At 36.9% G+C, this 27,352-nt stretch overlaps 3 protein-coding genes across 6 annotated transcripts; 2 read left to right on the top strand and 1 right to left on the bottom strand.

Moving 5' to 3' along the window:
• Positions 1-10,046: 10,046 nt before the first annotated feature.
• On the top strand, positions 10,047-14,436 carry LOC116201781 (GDT1-like protein 4). 2 transcript variants are annotated; one of them, XM_031533185.1, is made up of 13 exons: positions 10,047-10,445; positions 10,544-10,612; positions 11,854-11,913; positions 12,000-12,047; positions 12,342-12,430; positions 12,529-12,568; positions 12,644-12,691; positions 13,161-13,229; positions 13,322-13,366; positions 13,464-13,525; positions 13,834-13,906; positions 14,001-14,092; positions 14,182-14,436. In XM_031533185.1, exons 1-12 carry the CDS (start codon positions 10,125-10,127, stop codon positions 14,070-14,072), a joined length of 996 nt encoding a protein of 331 aa, XP_031389045.1. In that variant the 5' UTR covers positions 10,047-10,124; the 3' UTR covers positions 14,073-14,092; positions 14,182-14,436. The 2 variants fall into 2 exon arrangements, with proteins under 2 accessions (XP_031389045.1, XP_031389046.1); XM_031533186.1 differs by having other exon boundaries at positions 10,059-10,445; positions 12,532-12,568.
• A 2,994-nt stretch (positions 14,437-17,430) lies between these two features.
• Positions 17,431-20,076, bottom strand: LOC116201859 (lysine histidine transporter-like 6). Of its 2 annotated transcripts, none has more exons than XM_031533295.1 (8): positions 19,904-20,076; positions 19,645-19,790; positions 19,028-19,425; positions 18,559-18,952; positions 18,354-18,459; positions 18,163-18,254; positions 17,956-18,024; positions 17,431-17,827 (listed from the first exon to the last, which is right to left on the bottom strand). In XM_031533295.1, exons 1-8 carry the CDS (start codon positions 20,046-20,048, stop codon positions 17,729-17,731), a joined length of 1,449 nt encoding a protein of 482 aa, XP_031389155.1. In that variant the 5' UTR covers positions 20,049-20,076; the 3' UTR covers positions 17,431-17,728. The 2 variants fall into 2 exon arrangements, with proteins under 2 accessions (XP_031389155.1, XP_031389156.1); XM_031533296.1 differs by having other exon boundaries at positions 19,028-19,411; positions 19,904-20,063.
• A 3,919-nt stretch (positions 20,077-23,995) lies between these two features.
• Positions 23,996-27,345, top strand: LOC116200777 (apoptosis-linked gene 2-interacting protein X 1). 2 transcript variants are annotated; one of them, XM_031531676.1, is made up of 7 exons: positions 23,996-24,144; positions 24,294-24,417; positions 25,037-25,204; positions 25,305-25,569; positions 25,654-25,820; positions 26,095-26,244; positions 26,726-27,345. In XM_031531676.1, exons 2-7 carry the CDS (start codon positions 24,370-24,372, stop codon positions 27,071-27,073), a joined length of 1,146 nt encoding a protein of 381 aa, XP_031387536.1. In that variant the 5' UTR covers positions 23,996-24,144; positions 24,294-24,369; the 3' UTR covers positions 27,074-27,345. The 2 variants fall into 2 exon arrangements, with proteins under 2 accessions (XP_031387536.1, XP_031387535.1); XM_031531675.1 differs by lacking the exon at positions 23,996-24,144 and having other exon boundaries at positions 24,151-24,417.
• The last annotated feature ends 7 nt before the right edge of the window (positions 27,346-27,352 follow it).

The following is a 27,352-nucleotide window of genomic DNA, read 5'->3' as shown; positions in this document are numbered from 1 at the left end:
TCAAGTTTTGCAAATCAGTCCCCTGCTTAGCAGCTAACTTGAGAGAGAGAGAGGGAGGAGGTGACCAAGCCCTCCCCCCCTCGTCATCCTTGATTCCGACCTCACCGGAGGGGTGGTTGCCGCCGATTGGGCCACCGATGATGAGAATTTTCCCTCAATCTCCTCCCCCTTTCTCTCTTCGAAGAGAAAGAGTGGGGGCGAGATCTCGGCTGTGGTGGCCCCACTCTCGGCCACTGTCACCCAGTCGAGGTCGCCGGTGACCCACAACGTCATCGACGATCTCGATTAGGGCAATGGTGATTGGAATTGATGTCTACCACCGCTCCCTTCCCCAGAACTCGAACTGCTCTCTCCTCTTTTTTATTATTATTATTTTGAGAAATGATAAAAATAAAATAATAGTAAAGATAGGGGTCAAAAGTGAAAAGAAAGAAAATAGTAGACTGACATGTGAGTGGTATATCAAAAACTCTAGATTTTCAAAACTTAACTTTATCAAACAATTTTTACTTAACCTTAACCAATTAAGAACTTATTTGATTAAGTGCTTAAATTTTCAACACTTAGAATTAAGTCAAAACAAACATAACTTTACTCATCCCTCATCCATTTGGATGTGTAATACCCAATTAAGATATCTAAAAGTGGAAAATTAGCCTCACATTAGATGCACGTATTCTCACTTACAAGTCATTTTGAATTGATTCTTATTCATGCAAAGTAAATGAGTAATATTCATTGAATATTTAGTTTGACTTTTTGTTTCCCAGAGAGGACGGACTAGCTTGAGATTTGCAAATGTAGGCTATAGTTCCGAAAATCTCCTCTTACGCCTCTAAAGTGTGAAAAACTGTCTTAATTCACCCTTAAAAACGCTTCTAAGGTCGATCATTCAGTTGGCATCCAGTCCCGGGTTGCTCATGTAATCTTGGTCGTCGACACCATCCCTTTGCTAATGAGCTTGCATATATAGCGCCTGGTGGCCTTTCGTAGATGATAGTTAAAATTGTCTGAATTGAACATATATTGAGTGGCTCTGTTTTCCTATAATTGCATTCCATTCGAACAAAGATTTTTTGTCCTTTTTGTGTCATCCCTATCCTATCATGGTCCTAAGTTCCGTGAGTTGTACATGGTCCAATGTCCATGCCGATGAGGAAAAATAGCTATAAAGGTAGCTAGGTGACCCCAACTACCGCCTAGCTATTGTCATATAGAAGGTGGCAATGGCCTCAATGAGATTACAGATCAATTGGATCATAATTCTCACATTCTCATGGCGCAATCCCATTATAGATTGAGATCTCGCTCATAAAACCGAGTTAATGGTCCCAATTTTCCGCGAATGTGGCATATAATTGTTTTTTAAATGTAGAGGGTTTTTTTTTTCTTTTCTGGGTGGAAGGATCATCATCATTATTATTATTACTATATGCTAAAACTCTTGTTTCATCATGTGTGCAGGAAAAGCTGCAACGTGTCCCGTCTCCATTTTTGTCCAACAAATTAAAAGCATGATAGAAGAGGTCAAGGGTAAAAGATTGATTGCAGTGGTATGATGTCGTCTGCCTTTCCCAACATACCTGAGTCCGGACACTGTGGCTGCCCCTTTTTTTTATTACTTTTTTGTATTATAACAAAACCAACGTCACAAAAGGCTCATGGGCTTTTCTTTCCTATTTATATAATTTCTGCATAAACCTGTTTTCTAATTTCTATTCTTGTACCTTCTTTTCTATCGATTATGGAAAAGGCTCATGGGCTTAATAATACAAGAAAAATAGAAATTTAAACAAGGAGATCCAGCAAGACCCATTAGCATAGAGAGAATTGAACCCATCATATTTGAGTCGCAAGCAAGAACGTATACTACTATACTACATTTCATTTCTCTTTTGTGTCTATTCTTTTGATTTCTTCTTACATCATTCGGAAGAATTTCAAAATTACCATGCCTTAACAAATATATTGAAATATATTAACAATCTTTTACTTCTTCTACTGTAAAAAAAATTAATTAAAATTTGGATTGCATAATAATAAAGTTAACATAAAATAGGTGAAAAAATGGATATTGATGAGCTTATTCAAGAAGAGAACAAAATATGAGTTGATAAATGGAATGATAGCATGAGCAATTAAAAAAAAAACCCTACTAAATGAAAAGCTTTCATACTGTACGACAATTTCTTTATGTAGTAATATCAAGAATTTATGAAATTTATAAAAGCTACTTTTTATATGAAATTATGGTTCATATTTATAAATTACAACATAATTTAATAAATTACAATATTATTGATCGAAGAATTATTTTAGCTCCGCGGCATCGCACGGGATCTTTTCCTAGTATAAATGATTTGATTAGTATAAACGTGGTTTGCTGTTTCATGATTCCCCTTTTGTATTTCTTTGCTATTTGCAATTTTGCATACCTTAGGCCAATACACAAGTAATGGGCCCATCTTGGTCTTCATTGGGCCTAGTGGGAGTACTTTGAAGGTAAACTGTCGGACTTGAAGTCCGACGCTATCATTTCATAGCGCTTCTTCACAATTCGTACCATTTCTCCCAACATATGATGATATATGAGCTAATGATTCTTCGTTGCATTTTCTGTCTTTTCAATCATTAACTAGACCCCGTGCCGGGCTGTGCGCAGGGAGTGAACATTCATAGTGTTGTTTAATTGAAATCAGTTCAAGATTCTGCTTAATCACTTAAACCGATACTAAGAATCTTTTTGAATCAACTGACAATTATTTATCAACTACAGTAATTCACACAATATAAGAAGTTGAGAATTTATACCAAGTTTTAGCAAAAAACCAAAACTGGATCATACAATTTGTTAGGTCCCCCTTACACATAAAGGAGAACCTACATATAATATATAATTGCTGGGTCATTTATCATATTGTGCCATTTGTCCAAAATCCTGAATTCGAGACTCTTCATTGAAAGACCTTTCATTTGCCTATATATAATAAATTGTTGCCTTATATTAAAAGTTACTTTGATTTTATTGGCTAAAAATAATAAATTGTTATCTTTGATATGTGTATCTATAAATAACACATTATCGCAAAAATGGGAGAATTTACATATTATTACTACTACTACTATTATTATTATTATTATTATTTTGTAAGAACACTATCAAATCTATGTATAATATATATATAAATAATTGCTGGGTTATATACCATATTGCACCATTTGTTCAAAATCTTAAATTCGAGACTCCTCATTGAAAGACTTTTTCATTTGCCTATATATAATAAACCGTTAAAGATACTTTGATTGTATTGCCTATATACAATAAATATTATTTTTATCATCATTTTCTACCATTTTGATGTTAAAAGTTTCTTTAATTAAAAACCTTAATTTTAATTGAAATAACTCTACATATATGATTTTACTAATCTTATTTATAAGGATTAATACTTTTGTAAAATTAACATTTCTTTTGTTCAATGTTATCTTGATGATTATTAAAGAATTAGCTATACAATTACATACTAATTATTATTTTGAAAAATCTAGCTAAACATTAGAATGTACAAGTTTTCTAAGAATAATAGTCTTGCGCAACATGCAAATGAAATGACTAGTTATATTTTAAGGAAGAAAGAAAATTATTTGTGACTAGAAGGGATTACATGCGCATATGGATTGTGTGGAGAATTATTTGGCCTCGAACTACCTTGCGTATTGTCAGTAATCGTATGTGCCTTGTCCAGTTTACGAGTTTAAGTTGAATTGGGTTGCTGGGTATACAAATGAAAGCGAAGGCCGACCTAAAAGATTAGATGTGCTACACTGCCTAAAACCTACGTACTGCTTAAGATAGTATTCATAATTGTATAACTGATATTTCTATGCAATCGGTGAAAATTTGATTGCGGTAAGGTACAGATAAAAATCGAGGGCGAAGGAAAATAATTCATTATATATGTTGTTTTAAATACGAATATTTCATTTCAAGTTTCTTTTCTGCGTTGTGATATTGTTTCTCTTGTAAGATTTATGCAAATTGCAACACCTCGGATTCTCAGACTTTATTACTGCCACATTGCAGATCTTGTGAGCATTTGCTAGGTCTTTTAGGACCTAAATTTCATCTCTATTTTCGTTTTGTGTTCACGTGTATGGAACTTGCCAATAGCCATAATCTCGCGCACTCGAACATGCAGATTTCTTGCAGATCTGATGGACAACTCATATCACAACGTAGTTATATTCTCCGTCTTCGGACTATGGTCAGCTTTTCATGAAGAAGGGCAATATCTTATCTCTTCATAATTCATATATCAGTTTAGAAGTCATTTTATCAACAAGTATCTGTGTAATCAGCATACTATAAAAACCTTTTGTGGATTGGGACCAAAAGAAAAGGAAGAACCAAAAAAAAATAATAATTTATTGATCAATTAATGTTATGCTATAATAAACCTATAAATTGTCTTGAAATTTTCCCTTGAGGTTGAAGGTGAGAGCAAACAAAAATTTGATGATACAAAGATTATTGAGTGCAATTTGTTTTAGGAGAGACCATTTATTCCATTTGTTTAAAGAACTACACACACATACATGATTTATATGGGGAACTCTTTTCATACTTATATATATTATGTTTGGTCGCACGGATCGGTCGGAAGGATGGGATGGATTTAAAATCTCAAGGCTATCGAATATCCTAATAAAATACCGTTTTATTCATTTCATGACTTGGGATTGAAACATGAAGAGGAAATTACCTATATGCTCATCAATAGCTTAATATTTTTCAAATTAAAATAATTTCCAAATAAATAAATAAATAAATAAAACGCAGTTGAAACAGAGCTTAGAAGGAAAGATGCAGTGGTTGGCCGACACCGACGACCACCATCCTAAAATTTGTGCTCTCTCTCATTTCCTCGAAGAGAGAGAGGAAGAGGACTAGTGGTGGCTGGCACCACTGCACCAGCCAGTCCCTCTCCCTCCGACAGACGATTTTAAGCCAGTGGTGACCTGACATTGTCCACTTCTGTGCAGTCGAGGTCGCCGGCATTTTTGGCGCTACCGGCAACCACCAGAGGCATCTGGCAACTATCATGCACCTCGTTCCTCTCTTCTCTATACTTGATAGTAGACTTTGTAAATTACATAACAGAGTGCGAGTATTTCCTTATTATGTCTAAAAATTATTCCAATCTAAGGTAAATCCATCCCCTCAGGGTAATCAGTGTCTCAGTGATCATATTCGACCAATCCCAATTCGTGGTCCTATATTGTGATATCGCCAAACATGGAGTTGAAGATTTCAAAAATCTTTATCCGAATCCATATTCCCTTTCACCAAATAACAGCCTTAAAAAAGTTTTTTCAGAAATTTTGGCTGTTTGTCATATTCTCGTATCGACATAAGGGAAAAAAAATTAGCAGGACATGTTTGATAATGACGCCATATGACAATTTGATGGCGATCTTTCTCATGGAAACGTATGAGTTAACATAATTTAGTTTGTAGATCATTGACCACACGCTGCATCGAAAGAAGATGAGCTGTTAGTTGACAAAAAATCATGTCTACATCAAACTAACACTAAAAGAAAAACCCTTATTAGAGATAAATAATGAGAGACAATTATAATATTAGTCTCTTTAATTCTCATTTTGAGACAAATACAATATATGTCTCTTATATGAATTTTATTTGTCTCTAAAAACAACTAAAATTAATACTTTACTAAATTGTAAATACACACCACAATTATTAGCAACAAATAAGTATTTTGCCTGAAAAGAATAACTTTTAGAAATATATTAGTTGAGGCATATAGAAAATTTGTCTCTAAATATTTTTTTAGAATGCAAAAGACTTTTAGAGGTAAAATACAATTTTCTCTAAATCTAATTCTCATTTGCCTCAAATTTACAAAATTTTACCTACAGAGTAAGTAGATAAAATGTTGATGGATTATTTTTACCTAAAATAAGTAATTTATTCAACATGAATTAAAAAATATTCAAATTACTCTCAACATAAGTTGAAAATATATTTTGTTTATTTATGGATGTGAATTGTATTATGCAGATTTTGAATTAAATAAAATAGTACATTAGCATTATTTTTGTGTATTTTATTTAATCTATTGAGTTTATAGATGATTTATTACACAATTCTTTGGATAATTTAACAATCTTCAACTTACCATCCGAGAATTAACAATATATATGCATAATGTTTGATTTAATTTTATATGCATATTAATTATTTTCTTAATTTTAATAATTATATAAATGAAAATTTTACATATTTATTGAGTCTTGAAAAAAATATTACATATAAATTAAATGCAATTCAATTCAAAGATGCATTGGTGGCGAAATGGTAAAGGCGCGAGACTAAAAATATTGTGCCATAGGTCAAGGTTCGAGTTGGGTTCAGGTCACAATATAAAGATATGAGAGAAATAATAATCAAATATAATTACCATAATTTATTGTGAAAAATTTTATAGAAGCAATTACAATTGTCCTAACTAATAAATTTCTTAACAAAATTTGTTGTTATATCTCCTTTTGGAGGCAAATTTAATGAACACTAAAAATATGAATTAACAACTATATTAATTGTTGCTAATTTTCCTCTATAGATCTAAATCGACACAAATAAATGGGGCAATTTACTCTTTTGTATCTAATACCTTTAGAGGCAAATAAATGGCTTTTAGAAGCAAACATCATTGTTTTCTAAAAGGAGTTTTTCTTGTAGTGAGAATCTCATTATTTTTTTTTATGTTACTATTATAGCTTAAGCTTACTGCAATATATTACATTTGATCACAATACATTTTTGACACATGATATCATGCTAGAATGTACTCAAATATCATGAGGATGCTTTACGTAAAATTATGAGGATTCTTTTATTTAAAAATAAAAAGCAAAAAACATATGGGGTGCATTATAGCGTTGAAAATATGTACCATATTCTAATAATACAACAAACCTATAAATACTATGTATTATAATTATTATATTTTTTACAAATTTAATTGGAAACTCATTGTTGAGAACCCCATTAATTTTAAGTGCTTTTGAAATTCATTTAAGTATCTCGCAACAAAAGAATTCCGCAACAAAAGAATTCCGCTGTTTGAAAGATTCTGCAAATTCTCTCCTTCCACATATAATAAACGTAACAAGTCTAGGCCAATCTTAGAGTTATTAGATCAAGTTTCCTCCCCTTTAAAGATATTAATCACCTAAATTCAGAATTCCAATCCAAAACTCTCTTTAAAACTTCTACTTTACAGAGTACACTCAACCATATAACTTTTGTAACATGGCATCCAAAGAACAAATGATCTCGTGATTCAGTTTCTAAAAGGTTAATAGAAAAAAAAAATCTCAAACTTTTCATATTTTAACGATTTCAGCACGAACTTTTTTATTTAGCAAATTAAATCACAAACTACCGATTTGATAACGATGTTAGCACAACGCCAATATCTCTGTTAATTTTAATCGGAATTGCTGACGTGTACATAACGGTGCCATGTGACTCACGACAGCAGAGGTCGTCGGCGATCCCAACTGAAGTTTTTTTTTTTTTGGGGGGGGGATTGGGTTGTTGAGGTCAGCGTCGAGCCTCCCACCACCGGCCACCTCCCCTCCTCCTCACTTGCGGCCTTATAGCCCCTTTTTTTTTTAAAAAAATTCAGAATATTTCTAATTTTTTGAAAAACGTGAAACCCACACGACCAATCACTACAAGCAATGTGGCACCGTCATGTACACGTCAGCAATTCTAGTTAAAATTTATGGAGATATTGATAGTGTGCTAACGTCGTTATCAAATCGGTAATTTATGCTAAAAAAAGGTTCGTACTAAAATCGTTAAAATGTGAAAATTTTGAAATTTTTTGGTTATCAATCCATTTCTAAACCACAGAATTCACTATTTAATGAAGTCAACAGGACTTCCCAACCTACAAGCCTCTCCTTCGTAGCCAACCTATTCAGTATAACAAGCCAGCACTGCACACGAAGGAAACTCTAGGGACATTACCCGGGAGCCAGGTCACTTTGTACCAAGCAACCTCTCTCTTTTTTGGTCTGAGATTCTGCCAGGTAGAACGAGATAAAAACACAGCAGATTTATTTCCCTCCCATACAACCTCGATTCATCCTAATCCAGCTTAATTTCTTTAATCAATTCTTGAACTTCACGAGCCTGAGGATCCGATTAACGTAGCCATGACCACCGATCGTCTTTCAATGATCACGCGCATATATTTTCAATATCAAACGGATCCTTTATTTATTCTTAGAGACAACCTATTAAGTCTAACTTATAATTTATCATAATTTAATTACTGATACAAGTACAGTCAACATGCTCGAAACTCCAAGTTCATTTTAGACTTTTGATTTTATGATTTTAGGCTTTGTTTTTCAAATAATAATTTTACTCAGCTCAATTTAAGTCAATTCATCCTCAAATTCAACAATATAATCATTACGATTTTATCATTTTATGCCATTTAATAATAATTTCTGACTCATATTTTTCCTAACCATTTTGATAATCAATTTTTAATAATAAATTCTCAATTTACTTTTACATTTATATATATACATATATATATGCTCTCTCACATCAATATATTTGTCAATATTTGCCATCATTACATAAAATCAAGTTGAATTGGGGTACCTCTTGATTTTAGGGTTTAGTATTTGAGGTTTACGATTTAGAATTTAGAATATAGAATTCTAGGGTTTAGGGTTAGAATATAGGAGGTTTTAGGGTTTCATGGTTTAAGTATTTAAGATATCTAAGGATATACGATTAGAATTTAGGGATTATTTTTCCATAATTGATTTTTGGTTGTTCACAATAAATGTTACGAATTACATTTGGTAGGACTAGGAGAGAATGAAAGTTTCCAAGTATAAGTTAGGGTTATAATTGTCCTTGGAACAATTTCATCGTCAATTATAGATTAATATATATATATATATATATATATATGGCGATCAGTGATTGCTTATATTAGGACGGTTGGACAAATCCATTTTCTAATGCTAGTTTTATCTAGAAATTTCCACCAAATAATTTACATTTATGTAATGTAATGTAATGTAATTATCATGCTCCGCTCATTGGAAGGCTAAACAAATGCAAAAAATTCCACAAGATATATGCATTCATTGGAATCTCTAGCTTTATTATAGGGGAATGAAAAAAGACAGGCAGATAAATAAAAAGTCAACACCTTTGCCCAATCACGACATTAAATTAAAATAAAACATATATTAAAGTAACAAAAACCGAAAAAACGTACTTAAAATAACTCACAAAAAAATCAACATGGCCGGGTAACTAATTGTTGGATCGATTTCTCTCCTTATATGAAGAATGGTGAGGGTAGGTGTTAGAGATAGTCTCACATGAAAAAATTAAGAGGAAATTCATAGATTTATAAGAAATAATGATCTAACAATCCATTAGCTTAAACTTTTGAGTTGCGGATGGATCCGAATTTAAAGTAGACTTATAAATTTTTCTTCACACTAATAAAGGTCTCGAGAAAGGATAAAGAATGTAAATGTAAGAAAAATCCAAGTGATGTAAATGTAAGAAAAATCCAAGTGGGCGTTTGGTTTCCACGGACGACCCCCAATTTCCTCATGTTTGGAGGAAAAGTGAACTCCAGAACTTTCTTTTTCCTCTCTCAATGGGAAAGGTCGTTTTCTTGGGGAAGGTTCCCTTCCCCAAGAACAATACCTATTTTTTTTAATTAATTTTTTTATACGTAACTTGATCCTCTTACCACCTCGAGTAAGAGGGCCATGTTTAGTTTTTTTTTTTTTTTTTTTAATTTATAATATATATATATATAGGATAGAGATTAACAACAACACTTACCCAAGAGAGATTAACAAAAGCACATATTGCGGAGATCTATTATTGCATTAGAATCGGAGCATGCCGAATCCCCGACTGATTGTGATAAAGTAAAATACCCCATGGTATGGTAGTGACCACAATTACACTTACGGGCAAGTCACCGAGAGAGAAGGATTCGGCCGTGCCGTTTCGGAGGAATCAATCCCCAATCCTCATGCAATCGGTAATTATTACCCAGTTCGTGCCGCAAGCTTCAAACTCAATACACGACACTGAGGCGGGATCTTATTCCATAACCAAACACGGATCCCTCTCTCTCTCTCTCTCTCTCTCTCTCTCTGGCTCTGCTCCGAGTCAAAGCCCTCTCGCCCCTCCTCCTCTGTTCCTCCCTCCTTCCCACATTCCGAGAGAGCGAGAGAGAGTCAGACAAACCAATCTGACCCTCCTCCTCTCTCTCGAGCTCAGGAGCTCAGCTTCAGCCACCGCCTTCCTCTTGCCTGCTCATAGCTCAGCGAAGATGACCTCGGTGTTGCAGGTGAGAATCGACCCCCTTGATTGATCTGAACATCCATTTTTGTCCTTTTCCCCTCATGGCGTGGAATTCGTCCATTTGGTTGTGCGTTTCTTGATCAGGGTTTCTCCAAGTCGCTCGCCATGACCGTGCTCTCCGAGATTGGTGACAAGACCTTCTTCGCAGCTGCGGTGAGCTCAAGTCTGCTCTTTGATTGCTGCCTCTTGCAGAATCCGGTTTTAACTTGTTGGAAATTCGTATATTCCTACTTGTTTGGACGCTCTGGAGGATTAATTGATTCTGTTTGTAGTGCTAATTTCATTGGACAGTGTTTTCCAGTTATCAATGATTAAACAAAGGCATTAACGCAACAACTGATGATTGCGAGTCTTGTCAACATCTGAAAAAAAAAAAAAAACAATGCCCATTTGGCTGGAGTTGCTCTCTTGAGCAAAAAGATCAATCTTTCGGGCTAATCTTTTATAAAAGACGGATGCTTTTCTTCTCGTTGTGCAGTTTATTGGGTCCACATGTTCAATTGTTGTTGTACTCCCAATATGTTTAGTTGTTTTCTTGCAATTGTCTCTAACAACTCCGTCTGTCTTAGTCATTGAATATTTCCACTTGGAAGAACTGGGCTGGTTGGATCTATGGTGTTTCTTGGAGGGTATATATACACTCTTCCTGTCGTGTATCATAATACTTTAATAAAACATGAACTTGCATAAGGTGAATGGGAGATTGCTCAACTGCAGAAATGTGGGACAAAGAGTGGATCTCTATAATTTTGGAGTCCCGCAAGTTTAGAAACTTATGTTTTGGCTTGGTTCGTAATGTGATGCAACATTGAAAGCATAGAATCCAACTTCTGGGTTGATATGTGGGGATCAGGCAGGGAAACAATATCAGCGTTTAATAACCAGCAATCCTCTGTTAGACAGTGGCTTGGAAACAGTTTTAGCAGTGGGATCTTAATGAAGGAAGGAGGGCAGCTTGTATGGTTAATTGGCAGTTTGGCACTTTGAATATCAAACTAGCGATTCTTTTTTTTTTTTTTTTTCCTTTCATTCTGTTTATTTCTTCTATTGGGCTCGTAGTTCTTTGTCTCTCATTTGTAAAATTTGTATAACTTATACGAAAATTTAAAGGAAAGGGAATAGGATTGCATATCTGCATTTGCAGCTGCTAGTATTTATATGGCGTGAAAGATGGTCAATAAACATAACTGAACCAATTAGCTCCTTTTCTCCGATCCCCTTCGCATTGGGTGATAAACCTCTTGTTGTTTTCTTTTATTATCACAGAACAGTTACAGATATTGATATAAAGAAGTTCGCAAGTTTTGTCTTGCATCATTTTGAATGAATCCAGAGCTTGGGTTTCACATATCCAGTATACTAGTAGTTTCTGACATTGTAGACCATGTGTGCAGATCTTAGCAATGCGCCATCCGAGGAGGCTTGTCTTGTCAGGTTGCCTTGCAGCTCTGATCGTAAGTTTATTCCATTCATTTTCTTGTTCACTTTTATTGTAAATTAGAAGCACTCATAACCACTTGATATGTTTGCTGTCATGCAGGTGATGACTATTCTATCTGCTGTGGTCGGATGGGCTGCTCCAAATCTGGTGAGTGAATATGCTCATTTCAGTTTGAATTTATCTTGGTGGGTTCACAAAGTAAATTTACAGAATTCAGAATCCTGTGAGCACTTTAAGAAGGCTGAAGAGTATTTTCTATGTGATAATAATTCATCTCTAAGATTTCGAAAACCTCAGGCTTTAGTGTTATTACAAATTTACTGAGCATGTGCTCGGTCTTTTTGGGCTTTGCTTAGTGTATAGTTCAATTTTTTTTCTATGTATCATTATGGGTGTGTAGAACTTGCCAATTGGCATAATCTTGTGGACTTGAACATGCAGATTTCTCGTAAATGGACTCATCATATCACAACATTGTTATTCTTTGGCTTTGGGATGTGGTCATTGTGGGATGCTTTTCATGAAGGAGGGTAATAATTTCTATATTCATGATTCTCCCAAATGCAAGGATCATAATCCTCATTTACTCGAAGTAGATTTTCTTTGTAATGGATTTTTGCATCCGTAGCAGGGAATCTGAAGAATTGGCTGAAGTTGAAGCTAAATTGGTAGGTTTTGCTGTTGCCTTTAGAGTTATGTTGTTGCATCCAACTTTTTATTGAATCTGGATTAAATTTCATTAGGATGCTGACTGGAAGAAGCCTGACGGAGCAACCAAAAAGGGAGAGAAGGTAATTAATTAAAATCTTTGATCAAATCTGAAATACTGTGTGCTCTTGTACTTACTAGAAACCTGTTTGACTAGGCATCCATGCAGGAAAAGTTGAATTTTTGGTTAAGCCTGTTCTATGAAGGCACAAGTCCCAGTTTATTTTTGGGTTTACTATATTATTGTAGAGGTGAATATCCTGCAGAAAATATGAACATGGCCTGTCCTGCTGTTAATGTTATTATCCTTTGAGTCCTATCCTTTGAGTCCTATCCTAGGGTGAAAAATAAAAATACCAAAAGTTGATGCTTATTATGTGTTATTTCATATTCATCTGAAAACCATATCTGGACTGATATCATAATGTTTATATTCGAGCACTTATCCCATATATATATATGTTGAAGCATATTATAGTTGCAGTGATTTAGATGTACAACTTATTTTGCCTTTTCCTACTTGTTTATCTTACGTATATCAACTTCTATCAGGTAGATGATGATATGAAAAAGCAGAACCGACCATTTCTTTCGCAGTTCTTCTCACCGATCTTACTGAAGGTTATACTAGCTGCACCCTTGTGATAGTTGAATGGAAAATTAATCAAAGATATATCCTTATTAATCAGAGATAGTTTCTATATATCACACAGGCATTTTCTATCACTTTTTTCGGCGAATGGGGTGACAAGAGCCAGGTAATATATTCTAATTGATTTATGCAACTCCTTTTGATTAAAAATTTTAAAAAACTCTCTCCCCAGAAATTGAGCATAGCAGTAACTTCCTTTTCAGCTTGCGACGATTGGACTGGCTGCAGATGAGAATCCATTTGGTGTTGTTCTTGGTGGAATTTTGTAAGTGCTCCCTCATATCCCGTAGTTGAAACGGTCAATTGGATTGTTTACCATTTCCTTCTGTTTTCTTTTAAATAAGATTTTTGTTTACTACTTGAAAATGCATTGAAGTATCTTTATGAGTAGATAGAATTCCGGGTTCATTTACCATGAAATGCTATTGATAAAACTTAAGGTGACTGGTGAGTATTACTTGTCCTTTAGTACGTGCAGGATTATTGCTTATTGCCCTTCGTTGCTGTAATGATGATAAACTAGTTACACTTTCTCATCATTATATTCGTGGGCTGACTTGGTGCTTTCCTCAGAGGGCAAACCTTGTGTACGGCTGCTGCTGTTCTTGGAGGGAAGAGTTTGGCATCCCAGATTTCCGAGAAAATAGTACGTAGTAGCTCTCCCTTGTTCACCGAGGGCACTCTCTTGTACATTTTTGTTATCTGGTCAAAATAGTCTATAACTCTGCTCATTGAATCAGGTTGCTCTCTCTGGTGGGATTCTCTTCATTGTTTTCGGAATTCAGTCCTTCCTCTCATCGGTCAAGTCATAGGCTGCATTATTTTGCATTCAGTGAGTATAATCTAGTCTGTTAATCATTACTGCTTAAATTAGTCTGAAGTTTTGTAACATATTCTATTGTTTGTGTGCTTTACCGTCAGGGTTCGAAAGCTGGTAACAAAAGAAAGAAGATCAACTGCACGATGGATTTGTAAGACGTATGCCTTCCTTTGTAGACCGATAGCAACACAACAGAGAGCTGAACTCATCTGGATAAATTAGGCAGTTACATTTGATGTAAGTTTCAACCTACTTGTTACAATTTATTGCAGCCACTGCTGCTGATTTCTCCTCTCCTCGCTGTTTCCATTGATTGGTGTTTTAATAAAAGTGCGAAATTGGAGATTTCATAGTCCTCTTTGGTTCTGTATCATTTGATGCATCTTCAATCAACTACAAAAGCTCATTCGTCAAAGATGGATGTTAAGTTTTAGAATATGGGTTAACTGGGGTGTTGATTCCTTCATATGATTCGATTTTGAGCTGACTGAAGACTAGTCATGGATAGTACGCATACCGAAATGGGATGCTGATCAAAGGCAAATATATGTGGACCATTGGAGCGTATACGTGCTTCAGTTCTCTAACTCGGACGGTTAGAGGGATCTGTTCAAGTTTCTCTAGAGAATAAGGGCTTGACCTTAAGATTTTAAGTTGTGCTTGTTTGGACTTTAAATTTTAGCACTTATTTTAAGTGTTGAAATTTTAAGTGCTTAATTGGTTAAATCAAAATTATTTGGTAAAATAAGTAGGCAAAAGTTGAAGTTCTTGGATAATATCTTTATTAGGTAGCCCAATATTTGTGTTTATTTGCATTTTGATCCAGCATTTTAAATTTTATAATTTCTAAAAAAAACAAATTGAAAAAAAAAGCATAGAGAGACCAGACGAATCTGATAGCAGAGGTAGGAAGGGGGCGGTGGTGGCCGGCCGAGAGCCGCCACTGCTCGTACCTCATCCCTTTCTCTCTTTCGAAGTGAGAGAGGGAGGAGATCTAGAAGAACAGATCTTGGCTGTGTGGCTCGTCTCCGATTGTGCTCGCCGGCGACCTCATTTGTGGCAATGATGGCCGGCGGCGAGCTCCCACCGCAAGGATCTCGTCCCCACTCTCTCTCTTTTTGAAAAAGAGGAGGGAGATTCGGGACAATTTCTGGCAGTGGTGGCCCTATGGCTCGTCATCGTCCCTCCGGCGAGGTTGCCTGGCCATCACCATCGGGAAACAACAGTGAGTGACTGAGTTGCCACACCTCCCCCCCCCCCCCCCCCCCCCCCCCCCCCCCCCTTCTCTCTCTCTCTCTCTCTCTCTCTCTCTCTCTCTCTCTCATGACGGGTGTGGGAGGATGGACTGATTTGCAAACACATAAAAACTTTGAGGGCACTGATGTAATAAAGAAAGAAAAACCCTAGTTAAGCGAATAAGTAAAAAAGTGCTGAATGATTCAATAGGTCCCCAATTTAATCATTTAAGTGCCTTTTCTACTTAAGTCTATTAAGTTAAGTCTTTTTTCTTTTTGTATTTATCAAATAAGCTAAATGCAATTAAGTGCAAAAATTTAATTTCAGTACCTAATTGATGTTATCAAACACATCCTAGTTTCCTCGAACTTTTCCAATTTGAATCTCAGCATGATTTTGCTATAGTAAACTAATAAAGAGGTCAAATCTTAGCCACTTGTTTTACTTTACAAACATGGTTCCTTTCAGTGAGATGATGGGGTATTTTCCTTATCAGCTTTTCAGGTAATTAAAGGGACTATTTTTCGTTCTTTCGTCAAATATTAGTTAACTGAAAGTGATCCTCATTCTCTAATTACTCGTTGAAAGTAACTTTAGAACTTAAAATATATATATTCCGTTGCATTAACTCGATTCGTGATGATTTTTGGATTAGCCTACCATTATATCTCACCTGTTTTATCTATAGTAGTTCACCTTAAAGGCCCTCAAATGTTCTTTTGGTATTGTAATTTTCGTCCAAAATCTTATGGTTCAATAAACTCCTCTCGTTATTTTCAAGTGGAGGGCCAAGAAAAAAGAAAAAAGAAAAAACAAAGATGACTTCTAAAGGCGATGTGTTAAAAGGAAGTAGTGAAATTTCGATGCGTCTTGCTTTCATCCTCTTTTATATTGGTGGGTAGCTTTCTTTGTTTTCTTGCTTTAACTTTAATTAAAAGAGAGAGCCTCTTTATCGGGAGACTGCTAGTCTTTTGATCTTGAACTTGATACCTCCAAAACAATGCTTCTAATTGCTCCCATTTTTATATATTTCTCAAGGAACAAAGCCAACACTTCATTATTCGTAATGAAAATCTCCCACACAAAGTATGAACAAATAAATTATTTCAAATCACGGGTGTAATATAGTTGATAAATAATATTTTATATGGGTAGACTTTAGCTATAATGATGGAGTTAAAAATTTACTAAAAGTATTTTTAGCTCAAAGTAAAATTGACAATCAAGTCATGATAATTTCAATTAATAGGTTAAGGATAGCTCGAGATTAATAAAAAAAAAAGAAAAGGAGAAAAGTTACTGTCATAAAAGAAAGTGGCATACCCCCAACTCTCTTTCAAGAATTCAACCCACATATAATAATTAAGTAATAATTTGCAATTCTGACGCATGGGCTGACCTATGATATTCTAGTAATATGCAAGTGAGTCGACTGTTACTGTGTGGTGTGCTGTGGGAGCACTATGCTGAAGTGAATAAAAGCTTCCCTTCTCTCTTTGATCAAATTTGTTGATTCCTGCCTGTGGTTAGCTCATGATGGGACTTCCAGAAATATTGTAGTACAATGATATCTCACGGATGTAATCTAGTGCACTTGATTTCGTTTGAGAAATACGACGTAACGAGCAGAGACCGATCATCAAATTTTCAGTGAGTGTTACATTGAGAATTAAGTAAATATGATTCCTATAAGTAATGACTATTACCTTTTGTAGTGACCGCAGGAGCCAAAGAGGTGCTGCTTGCTCAGTTCTCATAGCATGCGAGCAATACTACGTTAACTCTTTAATAGAATATACGATCAGGTAGTGTTCTCATATTTTGATTCATCTACCTCCTCAGGTGAGTCAAAACCAGGCCATACATATTCGGCTTAGGAATTCATGGTGATGCCAAGTTGGTGACCGATGTAGCGGTTTTGGTTGTAAAATGTCGATTCATGGTGATATCATTCACTTTATGTGCACTCTTTACATGATTTAAGAAAGTGGATGCATATCCCTATCCGCAACAAACTCTCTCCACTCACTCTTGAGTTCAAATTTGTGGAAGAAATAAATGTTCATCTTTCCATTTAATATGGGAAACTGAAATTGGGTAAAAACGACCAAGTCTTCTTCCGAACAAAAAGAGCCCTTAAGACATTCCATTTGTAGATAATTTCATACAGAAAATGCTATGACTACTGAGACCCTTGCTAGGCATACATACACTAATATATATATAATTTTAAGAGAGGCCAAGAACATGGCTTGATGAGCAATAGCCTTGCCTATTGTACCGTAAACAGTTCCGCGACAAACACAAACACCCTTTGGCTATGTGTAGAAACTGTATGTCGAGGCATCGGCGATGATGTTCTGGAGCCCGCCGACTGTGGATGCCAGCATGACAAACACAAACACCCTTTGGCTATGTGTAGAAACTGTATGTCGAGGCATCGGCGATGATGTTCCGGAGCCCGCCGACTGTGGATGCCAGCATGATGAACACTCCGATGAATATTGCAACCTGAGACAATAGACAACAGAATTATCAACAAAAGAGCTGCACAACCAATTGATTGAAGATGTTTTCGATCTTACAATTGCTAGAAAGTCTATGTGTAAGGAGGAGGGTAGATGGTTTAACATAATTACCCAATTGATGATCCAGTTGATACTGAACTTTCTGGGTTTCTTGATGATCAGCCACATTATACTCGGGAGCTGTCCAACGTACATATAAACTTTCTATAATTATTTATTAACAGGAATGAAAGTCAAAAGAAAAGCAGAAATATTGGTTTGATATTCCTATTAATAGTTACTGTGTTAGTCAATTAAGTTATATATGTGGAGACTTACAAAATAAGATGTGGGAGCAAATCCAAATCCGCCAAAGAAACCGAGTAGATCACCGAAGAACGGGAACGTAACTCCCACGAACAATGTAAATGCTGCAAAATGAATAGGTCATCATAGAAATTTTAAGTGCAAATAAAATTGATTTTAGTTATTTAATTTACATATATATTCTGTTTATGGGTGAAGCTTACCAACATAAGCTGAACGAGCGATGAGTCTGAGTGCTAATCCTGGAGGGAAATTCAGTCTTTTGATCATAAGCCGCTCTATCAAGTCGAAGACAGGCATTGCGTAAACCTGGAAAAAGAATCACAATCGATACCTTTATCATGCATTCCCACGTATTCGTGAATTGTGAAATGGTAATTAATTTCTCTGCGGTCGTTCTTAGTTTACTTGGTAGCTCCCAATAACGTGGACCACCACCATAAGATTGGCTGAGGCGATGAGCCAGGCAGGCCTCCTAAGGTTCATCAGCACGTTATCGTCTACGTCGTGCCCGAATGCCCAATATCCAATCATCGCTACCGGAAAGTAGCATATAGCATTTATGAAGTAGGCTCCTAATGCCCCCTTCCACATCGGGACTTTGGACGGTTTCTCAGGAGTGGATGGGATGGTAGCCTGAATCTCCAGCACCACCGCATGGCCGGCAAATGCAAATGAGATCTGACCTAAGGCATTGAAGACCCGGAACATGAAGTCAGCAGGGCCCGTGCTCTTGTAGCCATAGCTGACGTCGTCGACTCGTCCATGTGCCAAGCTCCCTACCCATGCTATGGTCGAGTAGCTGCAACGAGGCATATGCCCAAATTGTTATCGGATAAAGCGTAGCTGAAGTTGTTGCAACGTTTATCTCTCTTACCTAAGGGACATGATCGCCGCGGCCAGTGAAACTCCGGCGACAGAGTTGAAGTTGGGAAGCTGCGAAAGGAAGAAATGGATCCCCCCGAATATGCAGATCCAGTAGGACTGCCGGATGCTAGTGCAGTTGGTGCAAGCCATCTCCATGAATTTCTTGAGGCACTTGCCACCCGTGACCATGTATACAATGTCGCACCCGACCTGGACAATGAGCTGCTGGGGGAGAACAATCCACGGGCCAAGTTTTGCCCCAAATGCATGCCTTCCCAGGTCTATGTACCGATCGAATCGGGTCCCTGGGACACATTCGTGCAGCTGGATCATCTGCCACATGGTGTTCAGCGTCATGCACCATGACAAGATCAGTACCATTGTCCCCGGTCCCCTGCATACATGCGACTGTGGAATCATAAACGTACTCTTCCTTTCTATTAACCTCATCCACTATTGTTTGGAGGCCGGAAAAGACTCGAAGAAAGATCACGTGCCTTTTTTCCCGCTTCAAACAAGAAAACAGATCGTATTTTCCCAGAATTTGAGAATCATCCATGGAAAACAGGGGAAGCAGTTAAACATATAGGAATATGAAAGTTATATAAGCTTTAGTAGTGGTTGTACCATCCCAAGTAGGCCATGGCATAAGGCAAGCTGAGGACACCGGCCCCGATCATGGCCGTCACGGTGTGGAAGGTCGAATACCACCATTTCGCCCGCCTCGTTGGGTCTCCTCCTTCGATCCATTTCTCTTCGGAGGTACATACTTCCTGCATACATCACCGAGATTTTTCGACAAGTTGGACAGAACTGAGTAATTCATACATGATATTTAATAATACATCTGGGGAAAGGGTTAACATGATAAAACTCAATTCCGTACTTTTGGGGGAGGAGAGGCTGAAACCATGTTTGCGCAGCTGATGAAGGGAGCCCAAGAAGACACTGAGAGAGCAGAAATGAAGAGTTGAAGTTGTCTGATAGGGTCCCAATATATACGTGTAGGTGCTTATGTAATTAATGTTCATGTATTGTTGGGAAATTAATAGGTGGATTTACAGCATTCAACAGTCAGATGGACAGTAAACTAAGCATTCAACTGGAATGATGTCCTTTTTTTTTTTTTTAAGTGGTGGAGCAATATCTTTATATGAGATGTAGGGAAAAGAAGTGAATAATTCAGCTTTGTCATGATCTGTATGTGAAATTTCAAAACTCTGCATACAATGATTGTTACCATAATATGACTTCCATGACGGGGCCTTACATAAAAGTAAATTCCGCTTGGCACAATGGCAAACGGACACAATCTTCTAATACGAATATGTCAAAGTTATCTTGAATGAACAAGAAAAAGGATGTCTGCTGGGTTCATTCGTCTGAAAGTGATAAGCCCACTTTTGCCGGTCCATTTTCCCGAATGGTCGATAATAGAAATTCAATTACTTTCGGTACACAATAAACGAGAAATTCAAGTGTTTAGTTCACGGACGTCTCTTGTTCTTTGACAGATGGAATGAATGTCATGTATATACCAAAATCTATAGCTCGTTCGGCTTCTCGCTGTAATTTGAAGGGGGTTAGTCATCCTCCTAGATATGCCCTCTTTTAATTGTTTCTTTCGAAGGATATTGAGATGTAACTAACCTCTTCAGCTCATTTTGATCACTTAAGAATGCATTATCATTTCAGAAAAGAAATTAATATATAGTTCATGGATTTCGGTAAAAGTTATGTAGGATTAGTGTTCCTATCAGTGACCACTGAAGACAAGACAACAACTTAATTATAATGAAGTGAAAGGTAACTTTTCTAAGACATGTTTTATCTAGGTTCAGCCACTGAGTATAAGTTGTGGACCTCATTATGCTGCCCTCGAAACTTCCTCTTCCAAATTAGTTTGGTGAGGTCACTACTTCTTGGAATACACTTTGCTTTATTACATTCAATAGGAGAGCACATAAACTTTTATTGCCAATCTATAAGGCTAGCATTTAGAGGGAGTAATCATGGCGCCAGTCGAAAAGTATAATTAACTCGGTTGAGCGTTGACCTCATGCTTCGAACCCCTTCAATATTCAGAGACAAAGTCCTAATATGTAGAAGAAATTCACTCGAATCCAGTCCAAAACACTCTCTTTGTAATATGATATGAAATGCACTTAGTATGTATTCCGGCCGGGAAGCATTCGTCAACTTGGACCATATGATAATCTCCAACAAGAACCAGTCACGAGAAACTTTGCTGGGGATGGGGACTTCTTCTTTAATCATGGCACTTGGGGGCCAAAAGCTTCATGGAGATGGCCAATTATATTTTCACAGCAACTAATGATTAAAGGAAGGGAAGGAATATATAAGATAAGATGCTACTTGGTCTTGCGAAGTTGGTGGTCTCATCCTCTTTGAGGTTGTCCCACCAATAAACCCAGAAAAGCCGAAGTTTGATCATTGCAAAGCGCACGAACCATCGTGATATATAGCACTTACGTTGCGAGTACTCATAAAATATGTCCTGAGATGTTTTATTTAGTTTTCAATCATAAAATCAAAGTCCTAGGATCTTCAAAGTTCAGGACACAGTCTCTGCTGCTAAATTACTTTCTCCATAACCTCAATGGAAATTGGCTAATTTGGGGCCGATTAAATGCAAATTGAACCTTGGCGCTCATACTATATGACATTCATTCAGGAAAATCTTACGGTCCCGGGGCTGGACCTTCCAACCAGCCAAGGACTGCCCCTAACCATTGAATGACTCAATCAACCACACATGGAAGCCATCTCTGTCACTCATCTGTTTACTGAGCATCCCTTGGAAGTAGGAAGAAGGGAAGAGAGCTTCATATTCATAATCATGGCCAATACTTGATGAAACAGCCGCGCAGAACAGTCAGGGACAAAACCTTTAAAGGGACGAGAGCTTTCGAGGTTTGTCACTTGCTGCTATATATATATATATATATATATTAGCGAATTTACACGTGATATGTTTCTCGATTAAGTGATAAGATGTAATAATTATAAAATATTAAAAAATATACAAAAAAATTAAATTTTATCGAAAAAATATATAATTAATTAGCTAACATCATCAATAATCTTATTGATTGGTTTGAAAATATCAAATCAGTAAATATGAACTAATTAATATCATTAATGCATGTTGATAATTTTTTATTTAAATATAACATAACTGATAGAATAAAAAAGAGTATATTACTATTGTCATCCTCAACTTTTTAAAATATCATAACTTTTGCCCCTCAAATATTTTTGCCATCAATCTACCTTAAACGTTACTCTTTTGTAGATCACTTTTGCCCTTCCATCAACTCTTTTAATGAAAAGGTGAGGTGGTAATAAAACGGCATTAAAAATATATTATTTTAATTATACTTTACCAAAACGATGTGGCTTTGGTTTTTTCTAAATTTTTTTTTCCATTTCTTTTTCTTTCTTGGGATACCAACAGGGGTAAAGGGAAGGGGGCAGACTACAAGGGGCTCCCCCATCGGCCATGGCCCTTCCACGAGAGGTCGCCGGAGAATATTCAATAGAGAATATTTACGAATGATTTCCGAGTAATTCTTTATTTGCACGAAAATCTCAATGGTCGTATTCTTATATTTTAAAAGGTATGTTATCTCTTATAAGAACACGACCATTAAAATTTTCATACAACAACATCGATAATCTTTTGAGACTTCTTAATGAAACTATCAAGGAGAAAAGTTTTAGAGGGAGAAGGGTGTTCAAAATGATTTTACATGTCTATTTGAAAACTAGAAGATGTATATAGCAGAAATAAACGCAACTCTTTGAATAGTTATATCCTTTTAGCAATTATATTCTTTTACCAGAAAATTATTTCACCAAATATGAACTTGTATTTGATGATTAAATATATCTATTGAAGGTCTTATCGATAAATTGCCTAGAAAGAAAGTTCACAGCATACTCGTAATTAATTAAGGAAAATCTTATTGGTACGAAAAAATAAGAAACTCGTACCTCAAATGAAGATCTAAGATGGTCGACACGGAAGTGAGGGGAGAAAAGTTGGAATGTTGGAAATGAACGATGAATAGAAAGAACACGAATATAAATATTATGAAAGTATGCGATCAAAATCACGAACCGAAACGGCGTGACTAAAAGTGACAAAAAGAACCTAAATATAAATATAAATATTATGAAAGTATGCGACCAAAGTCACAAACCGAAAGGGTGCAAAAAACTCATGAGAGTATAGAAGTATTTTTGAAATATTGAAAATTGGACTTTTATATGCAGCATAGATTTATATAGGATAGATATAGATAAGTATATATATAATCCTTCTTCACAAGAAGAGAAGGACGCAAATTGGAAGTGGCACTATATGGAACTTGTAGTCTCTCTTACTCACAACTGTATCCTTCGTCCAACACATTCGTCAAACTTCAAAAGCAGTCCTAATTAATTTCTTACCAATGGAAAGCTTGCCGAAGATCTCGATTTCGTTTTTGGCTCCTTCCTTCTGCGAACTGTAAGCGGATGCATGGTCCGTGATAAATAACTATTCAGTCCAAGCGAGTCATTTTTTTTTTCTTGGCACATTGCTTTCTTTTTCTGATACGAAGTCTATTATCTGGAAACCCAATTGAGCGTCAACTAATCCAATTGAGCCGAGTCGGTTCAATAAGAAGTAAAACTTTCCCAGCGTTGATTTTCTCCATTTACAAGACTCGAACTCGAGACTTTACTCAAAGGGAATAAGCGCCGAAACACTTGAACCGAACCACGTAGGTTCTCCAGCAGGTCCGACCCGAAGTCGACAAAGCCCAGGCCCATAAATCCAAGCCATGCAACTCGGACATCAGATTGGGCCCAGAATCTCAAGAAATCAAAGGGTGGGCCTCTGGAAGCCCAATGGGCCCAAGCTCTTGTCCCAGTTCCGAAATGCTCCGGCGATCAAATCATTCATGTCGTCGGCTTCGCCTTAGCAGAGAAGTAATTGAATCAGAGAGGACGTCAAATAGCGAAGACGACGACCTGAAAGCGACCAGAATTCATCGCAGAAAATCCCGAAATTACGATATTAAAAGGCACTTCAAATTTCAATCAACGCAATCTCTAGAGGTAAAGGCGCATCATCCATAATTTCTTATATAGCTGTATGCATATACTGCTGGGACCCCCGGAGTGAACATTGAACCTTCCTGTCAGCCAACCATCAGTCTCCTCCTCACGTCGAATCATTCCGGTTTCCCTTCTGGGGTTTTTTGCAGTTCTGGCTCGAAGACCCGAACTGGGTTTGCTGCAAATTCCACGGCGAACTTGAGCTGACCACTTGATCGGGTGTACATGATGATGCTGCCCTTTCCGGACCCGGCAAAGCTCAAGACCAGGAAGGTAACTTTGATTTAGCTTATTTGTGGATGATCTGTGTTTTGACCCTTTTGAGGAAACACTGATTGTTAATGGTTGATTGTACTCTCAATAGTCTGTGGCGCTGGCTTGGTGTCGGTGCCTTCAATTACGTGATATTCTGTCCTACTGGGGGCTGCCCTGATCAGTATTGTCGTTCTCGAGTGTCCGATGATTACTTAGAAAAGGAAAAGTGTGTTGTTTACTTAGGAAGTTCAATGGACTATTCATTCTGGAGTTTCTGTTGGTCAGCGGCAGTAATATAAACAATGTTTGATTCGACATTCGAGCATTCATGTGTATATACAAAGTAATAAAGTTAATTTTTGGTTTGCAAGAGCTGGGTAGGATATGAGACAGCAGGTTTTGGCATTTTGTCAAGCCTTAATGAGAGTGCTGGTGTTCATAGTTTTGGCCTTGTAGTTATTTCGAACGTAAGACTGATGTTATGGTGGCAGTGATTTGTTTATAATGCATCTGTACTGTAGCAGTTTAGAAACCAATCTTATGATTCTTTGTTGTTTTAAATCATGAGGGAGTTACTCTTGAGGTTACTTGAGTAAGAAGGAACAGTGGCATTTGAGTGCTTCTTTATTCTTCGCAGATTGTGTTTGAGGATGTATTTGCTGCTCTTGATCCTTGCACACTGGAGCAACTTAAAGAGTTAAGCTCCAAACGTCGAGTTATCGAAGAGACCATTAATGACACCAGCTCGATCACAGAGGCCATTGCAAGAGAGATGTCCGGTGGGCTAACCTCGAAAGCTGAGCAGGTGCGTTTCTTATTGTGACAAATATTATGTCTTCCTTTTGATGAAGTTATCCTGGTTATCAGATGTGTTCATTCTACTTTATAACTTTCCGTTGCCTCAGGATCTTCACAAACTAAAAGAGTACCTTCCTCTGTTGGGAAACTTGATTTTCCACCTTGATGCAATCAGCAGAAACAGGCAGGTCATCCATTGGATTTCAAACCTGAGAATACAGTGGAGCAGTGCCCTTGGCAGTTCATTATCTTTGTTAAACCTGATGGGCGCAAAATATTTCCAGTTAAATAATATTCGCTTCGAATTAGGCATGACCCTGTTTCTTTACGGAGCTATTCTTCGTGAGAGAGCCTGCGAGATATCGCCAGTAGGTATGAGCCGCCGTGTTGGTATATACAGCTGTTTGTCCTCTCTGTGCAGTCGTTGAATTAGTTTTTCTTTTTCTGGTATTGTAGCTTTAGTGCAGTCTGCTACACTCTTCAGAGAAGCTGCTGGAGTGTACCTTTATCTGTCTCAGGAGGTTCTTCCCTCTTTCCATTCTGCAAATGCCGGTCAAAAGCCACCAGAAGCTACCTCATCTGTAGCTTCTGTTATGAACCTCATTTGTTTGGCTGATGCCCAGGTCAGATTCTCTTTCGACATCCATACTAGTCTGTTTGTTTGAGGAATACATTTTTTCTGATTTTTCCTATGTACATGAGGCATTGAGATCTTTTTCTATCAACATATCATCTAGCGAAGAAAAAAAATTTCTTTGTTTATTGAACATATTTTCAAGGGGAACTGAAGGGGTAGTTTCTCATCTCGCTCCATTTTGTGATGCTTCATAGCTTCATATGGAGGCTCAGAAAAGAACAATAGATATTCCAGGACTTACTCTATGTTCCACTATGTAGGCTGTTACCATTAGGAAGGCCGAGGAGAAAAAAGCTACTGTAGGTCTTTTGGCTAAGCTCCATTATGGGGTGGCAGAGTTCCTCATTGAAGCGAGTGGTATCTTGTACTCAGGAAATGAAGAAGTTAAAGATGTTTCTCCTCGCCTTTTTGTAAGTATTCAGGCTATACGTTCTTCTCCTTAGGATGTGTTTTTTGGTAGTTCAATATTATCTGCCTGAATTGATACGTTAGGGCAATGGACATATCTCTTTGGAAGTTAACAGTCCTCACCTCATCTTAGAATTGACCGCTGTAGTTCTGTTGGCATTTTCAGTTGGTTGGTATTTTATGTCGTGATTGTAGAAAATACAGACAGTGACAGGCACGTGTCATTTGGGAACACAAGTTGCATTTCTGTGAAGGAGTTTCTAATGAGAATCTTTAAACATCTTATTCTTCTGGAATAGACAAAATGTTGGTTATGGAAAGTTCAATTTGATTCAACACTTCATTCTAAGTCATAACTTTAGATTCCGTCGCAGTTTTATTTGCTATTTATATTTTTGCTTCTATTAATCGATTCCAAAATAGAATTACAGGAATAGGATGTATATCGAAATGAACTTATCTTAAGATATTCTTTTCTTCCAGGAGTACGTCTCGTCTTTCAAATCTCTACATGAACTAAGAAGTAAGAGGTACCTCGCCCAGGACTTACAGGCTTTGGGCCAAGTTGGTTTATCTATTGGAATTCTCCGCGAGGCCTTAAACAGTGCAGCAAAGAAGATTCCTGGGGAAGAGTCATGGAGGCTCATTATTAAAGAAGAAATCGATGGTGTTTCAGAGGCACTGGCAAAGCTCGAGAGGGAGAACGAGTTTGTGTGGCACGAGAAGATTCCTTCCAGCGATGAGCTGCCTTTACCTCAGGGAAGCAAGATCGTGAGCGCGATTCCTTATCAACCCATGAGATACGAGAGGCAGCTTGTCTTCAAGATTTAGGTATAAATAAGGTTTTTCATGATATGCGCGCATTCTTTGAAGCAAAGACTGCTGAAGCTACTTGGATTTGTCTGATTTTCCCGTGGAGGATGGAAGGTGTATAGAAGTGATCAAAATTCTTAGGACTTGATTAGGTTATGGAGTCATTTTTGGGGTGTGAATCGTCCGAGTCGAACATGTACCATTCTTGCCTTTTTTGATATGACCCTGGAAGTCTTACGTTAAGCGTATTGCCATGGTTGCTGATGCCTCGAATGTGTTTGATATGCAAAGTTGGTG

This window comes from Punica granatum, chromosome 3, assembly GCF_007655135.1.
Source record: "Punica granatum isolate Tunisia-2019 chromosome 3, ASM765513v2, whole genome shotgun sequence".
In the NCBI taxonomy this organism is placed as follows: domain Eukaryota; kingdom Viridiplantae; phylum Streptophyta; class Magnoliopsida; order Myrtales; family Lythraceae; genus Punica; species Punica granatum.
This window is presented reverse-complemented; position numbering and strand designations above follow the sequence as displayed.

Excerpts from the sequence above, each read along its gene's own strand:
- LOC116201781 (XM_031533185.1), top strand. The coding sequence starts at position 10,125 with ATGCAATCGGTAATTATTACCCAGTTCGTGCCGCAAGCTTCAAACTCA. Across the intron at positions 10,613-11,853 it reads AGACCTTCTTCGCAGCTGCG|ATCTTAGCAATGCGCCATCC; the intron begins GTGAGCTCAAGT and ends CCATGTGTGCAG. Across the intron at positions 13,907-14,000 it reads CCCAGATTTCCGAGAAAATA|GTTGCTCTCTCTGGTGGGAT; the intron begins GTACGTAGTAGC and ends TCATTGAATCAG.
- LOC116201859 (XM_031533295.1), bottom strand. The coding sequence starts at position 20,048 with ATGAACATTAATTACATAAGCACCTACACGTATATATTGGGACCCTAT. Across the intron at positions 19,426-19,644 it reads GCCATGGCCTACTTGGGATG|TCGCATGTATGCAGGGGACC; the intron begins GTACAACCACTA and ends ATGATTCCACAG. Across the intron at positions 18,255-18,353 it reads CGCTCGTTCAGCTTATGTTG|CATTTACATTGTTCGTGGGA; the intron begins GTAAGCTTCACC and ends TTCATTTTGCAG.
- LOC116200777 (XM_031531676.1), top strand. The coding sequence starts at position 24,370 with ATGATGATGCTGCCCTTTCCGGACCCGGCAAAGCTCAAGACCAGGAAG. Across the intron at positions 25,205-25,304 it reads TAACCTCGAAAGCTGAGCAG|GATCTTCACAAACTAAAAGA; the intron begins GTGCGTTTCTTA and ends CCGTTGCCTCAG. Across the intron at positions 26,245-26,725 it reads ATGTTTCTCCTCGCCTTTTT|GAGTACGTCTCGTCTTTCAA; the intron begins GTAAGTATTCAG and ends CTTTTCTTCCAG.